The sequence below is a fragment of the Cnephaeus nilssonii genome (genome assembly GCF_951640355.1).
Source record: "Cnephaeus nilssonii genome assembly, chromosome: 12".
NCBI lineage: Eukaryota > Metazoa > Chordata > Mammalia > Chiroptera > Vespertilionidae > Cnephaeus > Cnephaeus nilssonii.
In genome coordinates this window covers 24,989,667-25,007,625 of record NC_137083.1, presented here as the reverse complement: position 1 = coordinate 25,007,625, position 17,959 = coordinate 24,989,667, and the positions used below count along the sequence as shown (strand labels likewise).

Here is a 17,959-nt window from a genome sequence, read left to right as displayed (position 1 = left end):
AACATTATTTTATCCAAGAGGGCTGGAAAGCAGACTAGTTTAACAACCTACTTTATTCAGAGACATGCCTTTTTAAAAGTCTGTATGTTGACCACAAATATTATAAATATACATATATTTGTGGTTTTATATATTATATGTAATATATACACATACACACACACTCTCTCTCTCTATGCAATAAGAAAACACAAAACATATACAGAATTTTCTGTGATGAAAGTGATTTTATACTTTGTGGACAGAATTACTTGAATATGCTTCATTTGGGGCATATAAATGATTTTGCAAAAGTTGCTTTGGCTGATATGTGGCTGCTCAAACTTCTTGCTAGGTTTCTACCATCATTTCTAAGTTGTTAAGTGTTGTTATACTTGTATTTCTACCATCGTACCGGCAGGTCAGGCTGGTTTTCATTTTTGTATTATTGCCCTTACTTTTCTAAGTGATATTACAGACTGTAGAAATGTCTGCAATGATAGGCCAGTCTCGCCTATTGTCTGGAGTCTAGACAGGCTATAGAAAAATCTCTGTGACATATAATAGGCCAAACAATTTGTAAGGTTGTTTATCCCTACAAATTCACTACCAGAGGCGGTGGGGGGAAGGGCGGGGGAGAGGATATACTACTTTATTGAGAGTAGGTAATTTTATAATCTTCTAGCCCTTCTCTGAATGACCAAAACTCGGGGTAGGCTTACACGTTTGCACGGTCTTCTCTGTATTGTGTGATCTTATACAAAACCATCTACAGCTCAGAAAAACTCAGACTTAACAAGATAATTTTGTCTTAACTATAGTGTTTTTCTTCAGTATTTTTGTAAGGTATTTACAAATTTACCTCATGTTTACTTCCGGGGAGAAAAGGGAAGGAGTCTTTTTTCTCTTTGTTCATCTCTATACCCTGTTCTAAATCTCTGAAGACCAACTCTACTGTAGAGGCTCCAGGTACTGAAAGGAAAGATGGCTTGTCTACAGCTGAGCTCAGCTAAAGCCCACTTCTGAGAGGTGGTAGATCCCTTCATGGGCAGATGCCGAGATTGCTGTAGTTACTGCTGTCTCCACCCCCAGCCGAGAACTGACAGAGCATAACTTGCTTGGGAGGAAAGGGCATCCTCTCCACAGCCCCTGCCCAACTTTCCAAATTACCTGAACTTAGAATTTGAGGTCAAATGTAAGGCTGGTGCAAGGCTGACCAGAGGGAGGGGGTTTGAGCAGGACGTGATTTAAAAATATAGAGAGAGAGGAAGAGAAAAAATATGGCATTGAGGATCAAATTGCTAGTAGACTGTGCTACCATTATCTGTATTCAAAATTGGCCCGCTGGTCCCCATTAAAAATGAACCCCTCACTAGGGTCATGCTGGCCTTTGGATGGAAAACCTTGTTCTGCGGAACCCTCTGGGAAAGAAGATGAAAGGCTTTTAAATGAGCCTTAGAATACAATCTGTATAAAACACTAAATGGTAGTTTTTAGAGTACACTTTGTTGATCCATTTTCCTTGGACCTCAAACATTGAAGAGGTGTCTGTGGGAAGACATGGCACATTCATTCTCCCACGGCTGATTCCCCTGGGAACTCTGTTAGGCCGAGGAGAAAGCAGCGGGCAACAGGCTATCTGTTGCCAAGGTCATGTTCCAAGAGGGAGGCTGGCTTCCTGGTGTGCAGCCTGTGCAGTCGTGTGGGCCCGGTGCTCAGAGGAGCCCTGAGCTTGGTCTAGTCCTCTGCCGTCATTGTCTTGCAATTGTTCGGAAGATTTTTAACGAGGCACTCCGCATGTGCATTTTGCACTGGGCCCTGCAGATGATGTAGCCAGTCCTGTCCGTGGGAGCATTGCTTTTAATACCTATCCCTCATGATGCAAATCAAAAATGACAAATTCTGGCCTTGACCTAGACCATTACGAAGAAGGAGAAATCTTTAGAAATGTGGTTAACTCTAGTACATGCCATATGTTTTTCTTATTATTACCTATTTCTTAAGACTGTTTAAAAATGTTGAATGAAAATAGCAATGACTTTACATCATAAACATCATGAGACCAATAAAAATAGAGCTGAAACCATACTGGATATACTGATTCTCCCCACAACCCTGTTCTGATCACATTGTCATTCTAACTGAAAGTGTAATAGAGTTTGGGGGAAGGTCTCTGTGCTGCCCACTGCAGTTGGCGTAGAGAGGGACAACCTTTCTCCATCCACTCCATTGTCAAGAACTCCCTGACAAGAGACTTCTGTGACTACCAATGGAGACAGCGCCATTCAAGTCCAGGTAGACATGCCCAGGGGTCAGCTAGAAGGCATGCTCGAAAGGGTCTCTGGTGTCAACCAGTCCTTCACAGCCATCTGCCTCACCTCCTTGTCCCAGCACAGTGTCCCCATGATCATGCCTCCTCTAGTACATACAGTTATCCTTCGGGGCTTTTAAGATGATGGCAGAAAACAGTGGCTGGAATCCACATTTACTGGTACAATTTATCATGAACTTCTGAAGGGGTAAACAGAGGATTGCGTATGAGCTCACTGAAATCGCCGGATTGAGTTTGTCCATCTCTTCCTCCTGGCCTTTTATTTTTTTCCTTTTTGTTACATTGGAATGGCAAAGGCACGAGTAATATCTCCGGGCCTGTGACTCAGGAGGCAAAATATAAATCAGCAGTGTTTTCAGGTAGGCCACATGATGCTTTGTTTATATAGCACGCGTTTTCGGTTGTTTGATTTCAGCGTTGTATCTGGAAAATATACTGTACACACTTATTTTCACAGATAGGGGTCTATTTTCTTTGCTGAGCAGGTGCTTAATTCCATTAGCATAAATGGAAGTTATGTGAAATCAATGAACGACAGCGACGACCCCTTGTATGATTTGGCTATACTTTTATTCTATTTGTGCATCTTAACAGTTACTTCCATGGACAGTGGTTGCATGCACCATTTAAATTTTGTAAGATTTAAAAAAACAAAAACAAAAAAACCTGAGCCTAGCTCTTGAATAAGTTTTGAGGCTTTTTCTCTCCAGACTGGGATTGCAGCCTGTTTGTTTTGGAGCTGTATGCTTCCATTCAATTAATTGAAACGCGGGTAAGATAGCAAGTCATAAATTAACTGCAAATATGACCTGAAAATGTTGAGTGCATTTTGCTTCAGAATCCACTCGTAGAGAGCTGTGAATCATGGTTGAATTTTTTTTTAATGATGTGTGAACACATATTCTAAAGAATTAAACATAAAAATTACTCACTGCCATGGCTCCTTGACTGAATAGCAAGCTTTTCCACATCTGTGGAGCTGATTTTCACAGCACATGGGCCAGCGAGGATGGAATTATTCACGTGTGCTGGTGATTGATAGTCGGCCTATCTACCTGTCGTCCTCGCAGATGTGTTTTAGAGAAAGCCCGTTGCCACCGCGAATGCTTGGATGTTGTCACGCAGCCGCCGCTGTCATGCATATCCCCTCACCACGGCGTTTGCTGCTTATCTGAGTTAGTTAGAGAGCTGTTTGCAGCTCCAGTTTTGAAAGACGCAGTTTATCGTCCACCTCCTTTTATTTCGTTTTCCGTTAACCTCTTCCAGGGAAGATGTTGTGTTCAGTTGTGGAAAACACACCCAAGTTTCCAACCCCTTGGTTATATTTCTGCCGCAGTCAAGTGATAAAATTCCAAACACGGGTTCAGCTGAAGGAAGAATTTGGAAAATAAAATGGCAACTTGAAATCTGTAGTTTGGGAGGTGAACAGATCTTATGGCCCTGGCTTTATTTGTTTGGTATTCCCACTCACGCATTACCTGAGAAAACGTGCGTTCGCCTTCACATCTTAACCCTGAACTTCGGCAACATTTCAGACACCTTGTTTGATAGGACTATTTGGGGGGCTGGTCATTTCATTCCTCATTTCAGTAAATACAATACATTTGACACTTGTTAGTATGTTAAAAGGTCCTTGAAAAATTCTGAAACAGGTAAAATGCAGGTGAATAGGAGAGATCAAATACAACTGCTGAAAACTTCAGTGTTCATTTAAATATATTTTAAAGCTGAAATGAATACTTTGAATGAAGAATTTATTAGGAATCCCACCAGGAAAAATGACCTAGGTAATACAGTTTGGAATGGCGGTCAAGGTATCAATGTACAAGGACCATTACAAAGTGCCTCCCAGTTTTCATAGCCAGCTAGAATAACAATAAAAGATTCGGTGAGCCCTGCCTCTGGCACTTTAAATAGCGCTTTGCTCTGGTTGCATCTGAGAAACTGGAAGTGCTGGGAGTTAAATAGGATTTGAGTGACACAAAACAAATACAATATGTTTATGGTTTTAAGTGGATTACACTTAAGCAGTAATTGTTTGCTTTATGGAACTACCTGGAGTAGGACAGGGCCTTCATCAATTTTCCACAAGAAGTTGGTGCCCTGAATATAAACAACCCCCTCCGGGGGGAAGGGGGAGTAAGGAACACAAAATATGAAGTTCAACTGAGATTTCGTGGTTAATTCAAGTAAGAGTTCCTTAATGAAAAAGAACGACATTCATATGCAATCAGTCAGTTTGATTATTGTGCTTTATGAAGGCCATTATCCCCTGCTGCTGACGAACCCGATAGCCTGCCTACGCGCTGGCAGCCTCCGGAAGCCGGGAGTGGGGCTGGGCTCAGCTTTCCTAAGTCCAGTTAGAATCACCCCAAACACTTGTGTTTCTCATTAAGGGAGTGTGGCCATGAGTTGCGAGATGCTTGAAGGTCTTTGCAATACCAGCTTATTCTTCAATGGAGAAATATTTTTTCTTTAGCTGATGAGAAACACTGCTTTTGATGTTCCCTCCATGCTAAAGAAGGCTTTGGCATAAACTATTCCATCATACCAGATACCGACATGAAAACCGAAAATGCACATACTTAGCTCTGCTAATATCTAGATATGTGGTGACCGAGAAACTAAGCATTGCAATTCTCAACTGCACTTTTCAGGTTTTGCCTGAATTTTTATTGTCATAGCCACAACACAGTGCAGTTAAGTCAAAAAGCACAACGACATATTTGTATGGGCAGATTTGGGGTGCTAATAAGTATAATTACATAAAATGAGCTACTTTGAAATAATATATTAATTCATTTCCTTGCCATAATAAATTACACGTATTTGAAATAAAATAATTTAGTTAAAATGTATGATTGTCATTTTAGTATTAACTTGATTTCTTCTAGGAAAAGTGCTTAATTTAAAAAGAAAAGAAAAAAAGCACTATTCCAATTGATGTTATAATTATTCATCTTATAGTGAATGTAGTAGCAATGGCTTTCATTTTGATCATTATATATGTAAAAGACCATGATTAAACTAATTATTATATAAATAGTGTGCTTATTCAGGTAGCATTAGTTTATGAAAATAGATTTGGAGGGTTAATATCTTTTCAAGGCACTTTTTTTTTCTTAATTGATAAGAAAATACTTATGACTTTTATGTATTACGGAGTAGTTGATTCAATGAAAAGAAAACCCTAACATTTAATTTTATGAAAACCAAATTAATGTGTGTGTAGTAATTTGCAATAGTCAATGAACTTCATATATTTCCATTTTGGTGGCAAGTGGCCTATGAATATAAACCTTCTGAAACAAGTGCCAGTTTGTATAATTAATCATCTTTTATGATTCTTCTGTGGTTTCAGACTGTCATCTTCAATAGCAGTTTGGATTTTGAAGCAGTCACTAATTATAGTGTTAATTTTTTTTTTATGGCTGAAAAAGTATGTTTAGTTTTAGAATTCCAAAACTGCTAAATTTTATCTTGAAAAATTACTGCTTAGAACAGTAGCCTCAAATCACAGCTTGGACCAGCCGAGCATGAAGCGGCTCCAGTCATCTGTGAGTCGATGAACACTGACCTGAATAGAAATGAAGAGTTATGGGTTTCTTCCATGAGTGTGTATGCTCTTACTGGTATATCCAAAATAGAATAAGAAATCAAATATCTGCTTAGGCATGTGTATGTGTAATATTTAGAGACCATATAGGTTGGACTTGCAAAATGTGGAAGTGAATCAATCATTACATTCTAATTTCAAGGAAGGTCTGCACACATTTTTGAGAATGTCAGGTACCAGGACATCTTTTACATTTGGAAACATGAATTATTTATCATTTCAGTAAACTCAAAGCTGAACATTAGAGAAGAAATTTTGCACTCTTACTTTTCTGGCTGGCAAACAAAACTGATCTGTGGTTTGTTCATTCCCTAAGATCTGTCTCCTCACGGCCAGCCAACAGTTTTCCAACAGGTAGATGAAATCTTTTATGTTTATTTGTCTTTGCATGAAGGATTCTTAGGTAACAAGTGAACATCTTCTGGGGTCCTAAAAAACAGCCAACCTGTTGACTTAGAGGGACAAAAATCACTTTGGCAGACTTCCTTGGCTTAATCGCATTCCTCAGTCGAGTTTCTAATCTTTAGAGATTAGACACATACACAGACACATACACAAAGTAGATACTTACAGTTGTCTATTTCGGTACCACATCCGGGTCTAGCACAGTGCCTGGCTCATACTAGTAACAGGCAGTCAATAAATAGTTGAGTGATTGAAAGTTTTACATGTGAAAGTTGAAGGTTAAGGGAAAGCTTAGTTGTGTGAAGCATTCAGAATACAGCCTCCAAGTTGGCTATAGATTAATGGACAGGAAAAAATAATCCCTTTAACTATATTTGCACAGAAAAGGTATATAGAAAATACATTTGGAAAAGCATATTTGTCTTTCCTCCCCATCGCTGTCCCAGTCCCTCCCCCGTCCTGTGCTTGTAAAAGTGAGCAATTGGCCACTAGTGTAATGAAAGCCTAACAGTTGATTCAAATAGTTATCAAACCACTGGAAAATGCTTCATTTTCATTGTGCTTTTTTTGGACACTATAGATATGGTAAATCATGAGCTACATTATAAAAATACCTCTTTTATGCCCAAACATTCAGTAGGAGGAAATGACATTTCTTTTACTACCTTGGTAAATGTTTTTAAGGTGTTTATCAATAAGCCTTCTCTTTGTCAAAACTGCTTAGATGCAGTGGTTGCTAGGAATTTACTAGAAAACCTATAGTTAATAAATATCAGGAAGAGGAGGGATATATGTTTAGTCAGCTAATATGACAGATCTGCTTGAGTAGCAGATGCTTTCTCATTTTCCTGTCATTTCCTTGGTCTTTTCTGTTATGGAAAAAGAGTGGTAATGGAAGTTTAAAAAGTTTATTTTCCATTATTGCCCATCAGCCAATGTTGTTAGCATTTTCCCCATCTTTTGGACAGAGAAATAGATTGTTACAAATAATAGGAAAAAAATAATGCTTAAGAGATTTCTGAAGAAAGGAGGGTGATAAGATTTTATACAAATGTGAACAGGGTCATCTTTAAAGCTTAGTGAATTGACTCTTTCTTCTCCAGCTGTGTGATTTATTTTTTCCCTTCACAGGTAAAAACTTCTGAATTTTGTCATGCTTCCTCTAACGCTAAATTTTAACATGAAGAATATTTTTAAGGGTTCGTTGTTGGTTTTTTTGAGTATAGTGTTTAAAAATTAAGTATTTCCTTTGATGTTTGTTGGCTTATTGAAAGTGATATAGACCCATATTTGTTACTATTTACTTTTGACCTTTATGTCCTACCTTTATTTCTTTCCTTAATTGGGTGGTAATGGATTTTTTAAAAGTGTTGTTCTAACAAACATGCTATAAAAGTCAACCACTCATTTAAAAATACAAGGAAGGGATCGTAGGCACAGAGATCGCAAGCTTCATGGGTGGATGAGGGCTCCCTTAAATGGGATTTTCAGATAAAAGAAATTCTTTCTTAACCAAATATAGTCAGATATCGTCAGACTACTATAGGTTAGCTTGCTGCTGGATTTTACAGAAATTTTAACCCACTCACTGGTTAACAGCAGATGCTACAGGATGGAGATTAATGTAACTTCTACTTTCTGGACTTCTCTAAAGTGCTGTAAATGCTAAGTTACCACACAGTATATCTCTTTGTGGTAGAACACTGTAGTATATTTACGCCCTCTGTGTACTGCATTCTGGCTTGGAATTTTGGTCCGTGGTTTCATCCATTGTTACCAGTGATGCTAGACTCTCCCAAGAGTTAAATACAGTGGAGCTGTATTTATGTGAAGTGAGTATGCTTGGTCGTTCCAGCGGCTGTTTCATTGCTTATTACCTCCCACTTTGCTTCCATCTGTGTGTGTGGCAAAGGGAATTGCCCTAAAAAGTATAGGCTTCCTCCGAACACAAACGTGTATTTGTATACCAGTAACTCCACAATCTCCTGAATTGGGGTGCCATTAATAATTGTACTTTTAAAAAAGCTTTTAGAGCTTAAAGGGGTTTAGCAGTGGTTCTGTGGAAACCCACATTCGCTTCCTTGGTTTCTGTAAATGCACTAACAAAACAAAACAAAAAAATCAATGTGTATTAAAGTGAAAAGGTAATTTGTAAGATATCTTTCTAACAGAAAACTTTAATATTTAGGTTACTGCAGGAGATGAACTGTTGTGTATCTGTTCGGAATCCATAGTTAACATAATCGCCCCAGACTTTTTTTTTTTAATGACTCCATGTAATTGAAAGATTACAAAGATGCTGATGAACCACACACCCATGGAATATTTATCCTGAAGCCTAGAGTCCTACTCACTTTAATTTGTTTGCCATGTGTAATATATCCAAGAAACCAAACAGAAATTATGGAATATTTTTCTGTCTTAATTATTTAAAAAAATATTTTTTAATTAACCTACTCTTATACTAAGCAATGCCTGAGACACGTATTTTTAACCATAAGAAAATACAGCATTGGGCTGGTAGGAGCGAGGGCAGATAAGGCGGCTATTTAAAATCAGTTGCTAGGTACTGTAAACCCTTTAAAATTACTAACAAATGAGGGAGGCTTGACTGAGGACTGTTGAGAATGGTTAGCCGGGTGCTTATAAAAGGGGACACATGAATGATATTTGTGTGTGTAACCCTGGTTATAAAAAGTCATTTGATTTTTATAACAGCAGGTCCGGTGGTTACAAGGCCTTCCGACTTGAGCTAAAAATGTAGAAGCCCACTGCAGAAAGTGCTGTAATGAGGAAATAGCTAGCTAAAGCTGAGTCGGTCCTATTTAAAAAATAAAAAATACGTGTGTGTGTGTGTGTGTGTGTGTGTGCACATCTGTGCATATTTACAGAGAATAGTGGCTCTACATTTGGTTTTTGAACTAAGCAATGAAAAGTACTCTGACAGAATTTGTCTTGTGAACGGAAAGAACCTCTTCCCCAGGCCGAGCTCCTGGAACTGAACTATGGTTAAAAGTGTGACTATTTAGGAAATGATTTAGGTGGGTTTTAAAGAAATCAAATGTGATAGAATATAAGGAATACTGCTAAAAATACAGCTCTATATAGGTGAAAAGTAGACAAGGAAAGAATAAGAAGAGGGAAGGAAGCAAAAACAAAAGGAAAAAGAACAAAACGGAGGAGAGGGAAATAAGCATTAAGAAGGAAAAACAACATCATTTATTCAGCGTTTATACTGTGCCAAGGACTGTGCTACGCTCTGGTTTTGGTCATACTTACTATTCACAACAGTCCTCGGAGCTGGCTCTCCAAAATCCTTTCTCACAAATGAAGTTGAAGATCAGAGATGTTAAAACACATTTCCTAAGGTCACACAGCAAATGAGTAGCAGCTGGGACAGAACACATGATCTGCCTCCATTCTCCAAATGCAGTTATTCTGCAGCCTGTGCCTCCCTTGACCTGCACCAGTAGCTCAGGCAAGACACCCCCTGGATAGCTGATGAGCTGTTTGGGGACAGGGTGGGGCAGGGTCCAGAGGAACCTTCCAGGCCACTCAGGCAGAGGGGAGAGGACAGATCCATGGCACAGCCTCAGAAGTGGCGAGGCAGAGAGGGACTAAAATGTTCCATTTTCATGATTTCTCTACAACTTTTGCACTTTTGCATTTTATTAAGATCACCTTTCATCTCCCAAGCATCTTGGAACGTTAAAAATAATCTTTAGAATCTTTTAGCAGGTGATTCAAAACATACACGACCTGCCTGCCTGCCCTTCCGGCCTGGTATGCTGGCATTTCTTAAAAGGGGGAGGCTCCTGATGGCACCACACGACCAGAACAACGTGGGGAAGTTCTGTTGTCCTTAGCAAATCATTCAGCATCCTGTACTTCGGTTTCCTACCTGTTAGAGAGAGGTCCGTGCCCTGTTTCTTCAAGTCCTCCCATCGCAAATAGCAGAATTACTTCTGAAAGAAAACAAAAACCAAGCCACATAAATGTTATGGAATTGATAACAGTCACTTACATACCATTTTTTAAGAACCTGTTCAATCTGAGTGACGGTTTAGAGAAAAAGAGTGTATGACTATTCTGTGTTGAACTCATGGTATTTTCTCCCCTTAGAATTACCGTTCTCATCCTCTCCACATCTCTGTTGATAAATGGGTCAGACATCATCATCCCATTTTACAATTCAGGCAGTGAGAGGTTAAGTGCCTAGCCGTTGCCAGTAACCAAGATGAGAGCAGGACTTAAGTCTCCTGTTCAAAGCTGAGGTTCATTTTACCTCCTCCTTAGGCCAAATTGCTACCTCAGAAACTACCTTTTTGGTCTTGGGCTGTAAAAATAGGGTCATATCATATCTATAAAAGGTGGTCACTCTTAGAGCTAAGATTCTGTTATCTCAGGCATCAGAGCCCTGAGTGTTTTGGGCATAAATATATGCTTTATACATTTAGCAAAATTTTAGAAAACAGTCACCTAACGGGCTCGGGGTGAACCAGCCATATCTGAAGCAGAGGGAAAATCTGAGTCATGCTGACCTAGGATGTGGGCTTCGGCCAATGAATCTGAAGGAGGAAAACATTTCCAGACCCGCTCTGACTCAGTACAATACTGGGCAATCTTTATGAGTTCTTTCTCATGGTATGACTGTGGGCTATTTTCTTCATGGTGCTTCCAATAGACTTGGTAGTTGATTTAAATTAATCATCACCGTTAGAAACTTGTGAATATTTTTCCTATCTATCACAAATATAAGTTCTTTGAAAACTATTTTAAACTATTATTCTTAGGAGAAAAAGCCATAGCGATGCTCTAGATTTACTCTTTAATGCCTTGATAGAAACTTGAAGATGCGGAAGCCATGTCATTACTATGCCATTCGTTTCCTGCTACTTGCTTGACACATAACACATACCAGGAAATGTTGCAGTTGTCACCGAAAGGGGGTAAATTTTTAGCTCTTCATATTTTGAATGTCAGTAAGTTTTTTAAAAATCCTATGCCAGTATTCACACATTCTGACCTTAGAAAACATGATACATTAATTTTCATCTGTATTTCATAGTCGTCATATGGCAAAATGATTCACTGTTGTATCTTTAGTTCTTAGCATAGTGCCTGGCATATAGTTGGTGCTCAGTCCATGCTGATGGAATAAATTTGTATACTGGTTAGAAGGCTATGGGGCAGAGTTTTTCTTTAACTAAGAAACATGAGCAAATATTTTTCTTCCCTAATGATTGAGGTATTATTGGATTAAAAGTCACCTCGAGAAAGTCCCAGATGCATTTATGCTTGTGAGACTCCTTTCTAGCAATTTCTAATCCGAGAGGACCAGGTAAGAAGAGCCAGGCACCGCCAAGGGCAGGAAAGACAGTGCTGTCCAGACAGAGGCTGTTGCAGCCAGAGCTGTACAATGTACAGGGGTCTTGCTTGTTAGGACACCTGCTTGGTCTTCCACACAAGAAATTCAAATGCCCAAAATTACTACTTTGGGTGTGAAAACAGCCTGTGAGTACACATTCACACATTCAAGCTAAGATTATATTGAAAGTGCTTCCTGATGGTGATACTGAATTCTAAAAATGGGGTAGTCTACAGTTCACCTTCTAAATCTAACATTACAATCATCTTGGGTTATTTTTATAGTCAACTAGATGAAAACATATAATAGGATGAGGTAGGTCAATTTAAGTCTCTGGAAGCATTTGTGTTCCTATTGTGTTCAACTCTAGAATTTTTTGTGTGAACTGAAGCAAACTAGCTTTTCTGTGTTATTTATGATAGTCTGGAGAGGAAAATACTTACAGAACAGAGTTTTGAAAAAAAAACAACCTTCTAATATTTTTCAAAACTAAGTGAAACTTTCACAAATCAAAAAGAGGACAAGATATGTTAGAATACTGTGAAACCTTTTCTGAGGGAAAACCTGTATTTTTAAGGACAAGTATTGGTATAATAGTACTACTATTTCCACCCCCATGGAGAAGGTCAAATGTAGTTCCATTGTAGGGTATTTTCCTTTGTTTATGAGAAACATTTAAATTTAATAAAATTTATTTTTGAAAAGTTAGATGTGCAACTCTATATGTTACAAGTGATACTCAATTCTGTCCCCAACTGTATTTGGGCACGTGTCCTAACCTCAATGTTTCATAATTTTTATTGGTGTCATTTCTTAACAGTCTTGCCATTACTACCACATGAAACGGTGTAAACATATTTACCTATTGTCTTATTTTAGTGTATAGTTTCTAGATGTTGATATCAATAAAACATGACATATGGCCTCATATGTTAACTTAAATTTGTACCAGTATACCAATAATCTAGTGTTATGTTTGGGAGCCAAACTCCCAGAGCATATTGATCTTTATGAACAATATATTCCTTATAGGGAAAAAAAAGTTATAAATACATTATCATGATTAGATTTTGTCTCTTCTTGGGCTTTTGCTGTGTGGTTCTTTTGGAAGACTTGGTCAAGAGTTGGAAGAGAGAAAAGAAATGGACCTATTATCTCATATAAATATGATACCAACCCTATCCTGCTTTTGCTTTTTGTTAGATCTTTTGTATCATTTATTGTCTGGGCTTCATATCCCCAATGCAATATTTTCTAAAATTGAAGAGAAAAATGAAGTATAACAGAACCTAGAAAAAGAGCTCAAAGTAAGAAAATGGACTGAGCGAAGCAATAGCAGTGTCATCAGTACTACTGTGAACTTATGTCATTGCCTAAACACAAATTTGGATTCATTTTAATAACCAGGGAAGTATTTAACCATTCAAAAACACATTCATATGACTAAATGAGAATTCTTATTGGTATACCCTTTCTCAAAATAAGTAGAATTTACTTCCCCCACCTGTATATTAAACTCTTGAAACATTTAACCTTAGCACTAGAACATTAATTGAAGGACATACTTTGTAGAATGGTGATGCCACTCTCCAATAAGTTGTCTTGGACAGATAGTATCTGAGATGCTCATCCCCTATAATAAAAGTTTAAAGTTCTAATTGTTTGGTTCTATATAGTGGGTAGTTTTTCAGTTGTGGAAGTGATCTCTAAGCTTAGATTTATTTGCTGCCTCGTTTATAGTTTAGAATAATGTATATTGATTGGAATGAATATGTTATTAATGTTTATAGAAAATGTGGATAGCGCATGTAGCACTAGTGCCTATAGAGATGGATTATACCATTTTACAGAGTAATCCTCCAAGAAAATGGCTCTACACTCTAAATCAATTTTATTCTATCTGAAAGCCATTGAGATGTCTACTTGACCCTGCTTCTCAGTTTCAAATAATTCTCTTTTCTATTCCAATCACTTGCCTGGTTTCTTTAAGCAATTCATTCTTGGATGTTATGCAAAAAAAAAAAAAAATGTTATCCTTTAAATCAGCTAATGAAAATTTCTGCATGCAATTCATATTGGGTGGGGGTAATGTTCTCTTCACTAAATTGTGCGCAGAAGAAGATATTCTTTGGGAAATTTTTTAAGTCCCATTTTTAGTGAATCAAGATAGCATACTAGCTAAGGCTGTAAATACTAGAACCAGATGATCTTGGCTTTGATATTGCTAGCTTTGCAAGCTTGGTAGGGTGATTTTTCTGTTCCTTAATTCCTTCTTCTGTAAAATGAAACCCTAATATTACCCTACATAGGATTGTTGTGAGGAATGAGTTAATACATGTGAAGCACTGTGAACAGAAATTTTGGTAAATTTTAGCTACTACTACTATTATTCATAGGTATCATATAAGATCTTGCTGGAAAAGCCAAAGCATTATTTCATAGTAATAAGATTTCTTTGTATCTGTAGCTAGACTTCTGTCATGTATATTGGCACATTAACAATATTTTCATTTTTTAAGAATATATTTTCATTTATTTCAGAGAGGAAGGGAGAGGGAGAGAGAGAAACATCGATGAGAGAGAATCATTGATTGGCTGCCTCCTGCATGCCCCCTACTGGGGATTGAGCCCAAAAACCCAGGCATGTGCCCTGACCAGGAATCAAACCGTGACCTCCTGGTTCATAGGTCTACGATCAACCACTGAGCTACGCTGGCCTGGCATTAACACTTGTAAAAGAAGGACCCATAGCATTGACTTAGAAAAACAGTGCCATAGTTATTTCAAAATCCTAGTCAATATGGCAGTGTTTTTAAAAATATATATTTTATTGATTTTTTTACAGAGAGGAAAGGAGAGGGATAGAGAGTCAGAAACATTGATGAGAGAGGAACATCAATCAGCTGCCTCCTGCACACCCCCCACCGGGGATGTGCCTGCAACCAAGGTACATGTCCTTGGCCGGAATCGAACCTGGGACCCTGGAGTCTGCAGGCCGACGCTCTATCCACTGAGCCAAACCGGCCAGGGCAATATGGCAGTTTTTATTTGTTGTCCATTGTAAGTCTGGCTTGCTTGATGAATTTTTCTTTACTGAAGGTGCTTTAACGTGGCTGTGATATGTAATAGTATAGTTTACATAGCTTTGTAAAGTGTTTTAAATTCCATGAGTGATCTTGCTTCTGAGAGTGACGTGACGGTGCTCCCTTACGTTGCCGGTTTCAGAGCAACACTTCAGGGAATCTAACTGATTCAAGGAAGAAGGATGAAGATCTGGTTTCCTTTACCTTCCGAGGGCCACGCCAGCTTCAGGAGCAGCAGTCCTGCCGGCTTCAAGGCTTTCAGGCGTAATGCCATCTCGTTCACCATTTCCCATTCATTTGCTTTGCAGCTTGCAGTGCCCCATAACGATGAATGGACCCGATTTGCCAGGACCCTCGTGGAGATCCGTGCTAACAGAGCTGACAGCGAGGAGGAAGGCGCCGTGGAGCTGGCTGCCTAGTGGAAGTGAGCCGCCCCACCCCGGCCCCAAGTCCGCCCTCTAGAGCTCAGCCTCCACAGTCATCCATCCCACCGTGACCTGTGTGCATTCAGTATCAGTGTTGCCGTGACATTTTGGGTGCCATATTGTGCCAGCTTTGCTCTAAATGTATCCCACCCGGGCTCCACTAACCTGAAATTCACCAGAGCATTTTTATCTTTATATTTCTGCCTCAAAAATAAGGGTGGGGGTGGGGGGGGGGGACCTTTACGGGTTTAGTTGTTGCCTTTTAACTACTTAGTAGCTGTATTTAATAGCTGGAAACCTCTGGTTAAATTTGTGCTTACATGCACTTCTGGCATAGTCCTATTAAATCCATATGAAGCCAGATATGATTAGGTGCAGATGTGGTGTGCTCCATGATATGGTACAGGGCCAAAGACTTGCGATGTGGTGTTTTACATGGTGACTCACATTATGAATGGATTTACTAGGAGAACGTTGCTGCTCCTTATTTATTGTGGTGTGCTGCATGGAACATATTTATTTGAAAGCATTAAAATAAACGATCCTAGAGCATGTGCGTAATGAGAGGACTGTATTGTCTCCACTGCTGTTGAGGTTACATTGAGTTCCAAATAACAATTACAGTATGCTGGTTCCACTGAGGACATGAAATCTTTAGAGGTTTGTTGCAGTGAACAGAATGAATTTTAATGCCTATTATTTCTAGGTACTTGAACAATATTTCAAATGTAGTTGACCATTGATACTTGTCACTCAAGCTAATCCGCTCTGACAAAAGTCTCTGGTTCCTGAATATGACACCGGTATTGCCAATAAAATGTTCCTAACCAGGTCTGAGCCAGCATGGAGAAATCCTTCGCTTGGGGGGAAAAAGCCTGATTAGAATTGTGCTGGGACAAGGGAGTGGGGGAGATGCGATAGGGCTCTGGGAAAGATTGATAATGAATTACAGGCAGCCAACCTGGCTGGACCGAAACCAAGACTGGCCTCGTTTTTATGAGGGAATGTGGGTGGTTTGTTGGAAAGCTCTCCCTTATCTCTTCCACCAGAGCAGCTCTTGCCCAAAAGAGTATGAAAAACCAGTTAAGATGCACACGTACCAAATGTGCTACACATTTCATTATTTTTCATTTTTATTCACACCAGAAAAAAAATGTTTATGGCTATTGGACTAGGACATATGTCTATAAATAACTTTAATGAAATACTTTTTCAAAAAGCCATTTCATGCCTAGAGAGAATTAAAATAAATAGTGGTTGAGTCATGCAAAACATTTGAAATCAGCTTTTTAGGAAGAGAATTTCCATGGTCCTTTGTTGGTAGGGATTCCTTAAACTATGAGATTTAAAACATTTTAAAAATAATATAATTTTCTCCAAGTGCCCCATCCTATATAGATACTGGAATTCTTTGTAAACAGAAAATAAAAATTTAAAGATTATATATGAGTGTCTTAAATAGGTTTAAAAGCAATTTAATAAAAAGTACTGGGGGGTGTGGGGGGGGGGGGGTGTTTTCAAGCATATACTAAAGGACTGAGAACAAATCAGTGACCCAAGAGTTGCTATTATAGATCAAACGCTGCATGATTCAATGAGTGAAGAGTGAAAGTGCAAAGGCCAGAGACACTAGTAGTAATGACAAGAGTTTATACATGTTCATGGTATTGGAGTTTCCATGGTGGGAAAAGATATGGTATGGAACTTAAGGCAAACCCTAGTAGGGAAATTACAACAGTGGCCCATGGGGAAGAAAGGAAGGCTTTGCCACCTGATGCAAAGAATTATGTGACTTTTCAGAAAGAGCTTCTGGAATGTTACTGGGTCCTAATAGAAACACAACTTTTCACCATGGGATATAAAGATTTCAGACATCCAAACAGCCCATTATAAGTTGAATCCTGTCAGCCAAGTTGGACAGAAATCCCTTGTTAGATGGAAAGGGTGCATCCAGATCTATATCTGAGTAGGACCACAAGGCATGAGTAAGGAGCTCAGAAGCCCTATGTCACCCAATGTAATTTTACCAACACCTCTTTCCTGTGCCCATGTGGTCACATGTGCAGAGGGGGTTCTGTTTGATCAACTAAAAAAAAAAAGGAAAAGGTCAGAGCTTGGTTGACCTATGGGTTGGTTCAGTTTGTGGGTGAAAATTGAAAATGGGTGACAACTACATTATCAAGGGTGACCTTGAAAGATAATAAAGAGGGAAGAACTTTCCAATAGACAGAGCTGTGAGTTGTCCACTTAATCATCTACTCTGAATAGAAGGAGAAGCAAGTGCATATAGATATTACCACCCTAACCCAAGCCATCACCATCTCTCTCATGAGTTCTTAGAAGAATCTCTTAATTTATCTCCCTGACTCGACCTTTAACCTATCTCTTCAGACTGTTTACAATATAGCCACTTGAATGAAAATGCTGAACTTCTCAGCTCAAAACACATCAAATGGCTTGTACATCCCTTGGAGTAAAAGTCGAAGTCCTTATGGTAGCTCATGGGCACTATATGATTTGACTCTTTCTCTCTGATCTTATATCCAACTAGTGGCCCAGTTCACAAATTTGTGCACATTCAAAGGAAATTAATTAGAAGAAATATTTTAATATTGCTGTTCGTCCTTTCTCTATAATAGAAGTGTCAACCAAATTCACAATCGACAATGACAGATCAAAACACACATGTGCGATTCGCGCCAGCAAGAGCTTTATATCTATACATGTTTAATTAGACCTGCTGGTTGATTT

General features: G+C 38.7%; 1 protein-coding gene across 6 annotated transcripts in view; it reads left to right on the top strand.

The window, feature by feature from the left end:
- Positions 1-15,202, top strand: part of DYNC1I1 (dynein cytoplasmic 1 intermediate chain 1) — a gene marked incomplete at both ends in the record, with an annotated part of 245,523 nt that extends 230,321 nt beyond the window's left edge. For all 6 annotated transcript variants that reach the window (XM_079786742.1, XM_079786740.1, XM_079786741.1 and 3 more), the window contains one exon: positions 15,092-15,202. In XM_079786742.1, coding sequence (XP_079642868.1) covers positions 15,092-15,202 — 111 coding nt within the window. The remainder of the gene's footprint in view (positions 1-15,091) is intronic.
- Positions 15,203-17,959: the final 2,757 nt, after the last annotated feature.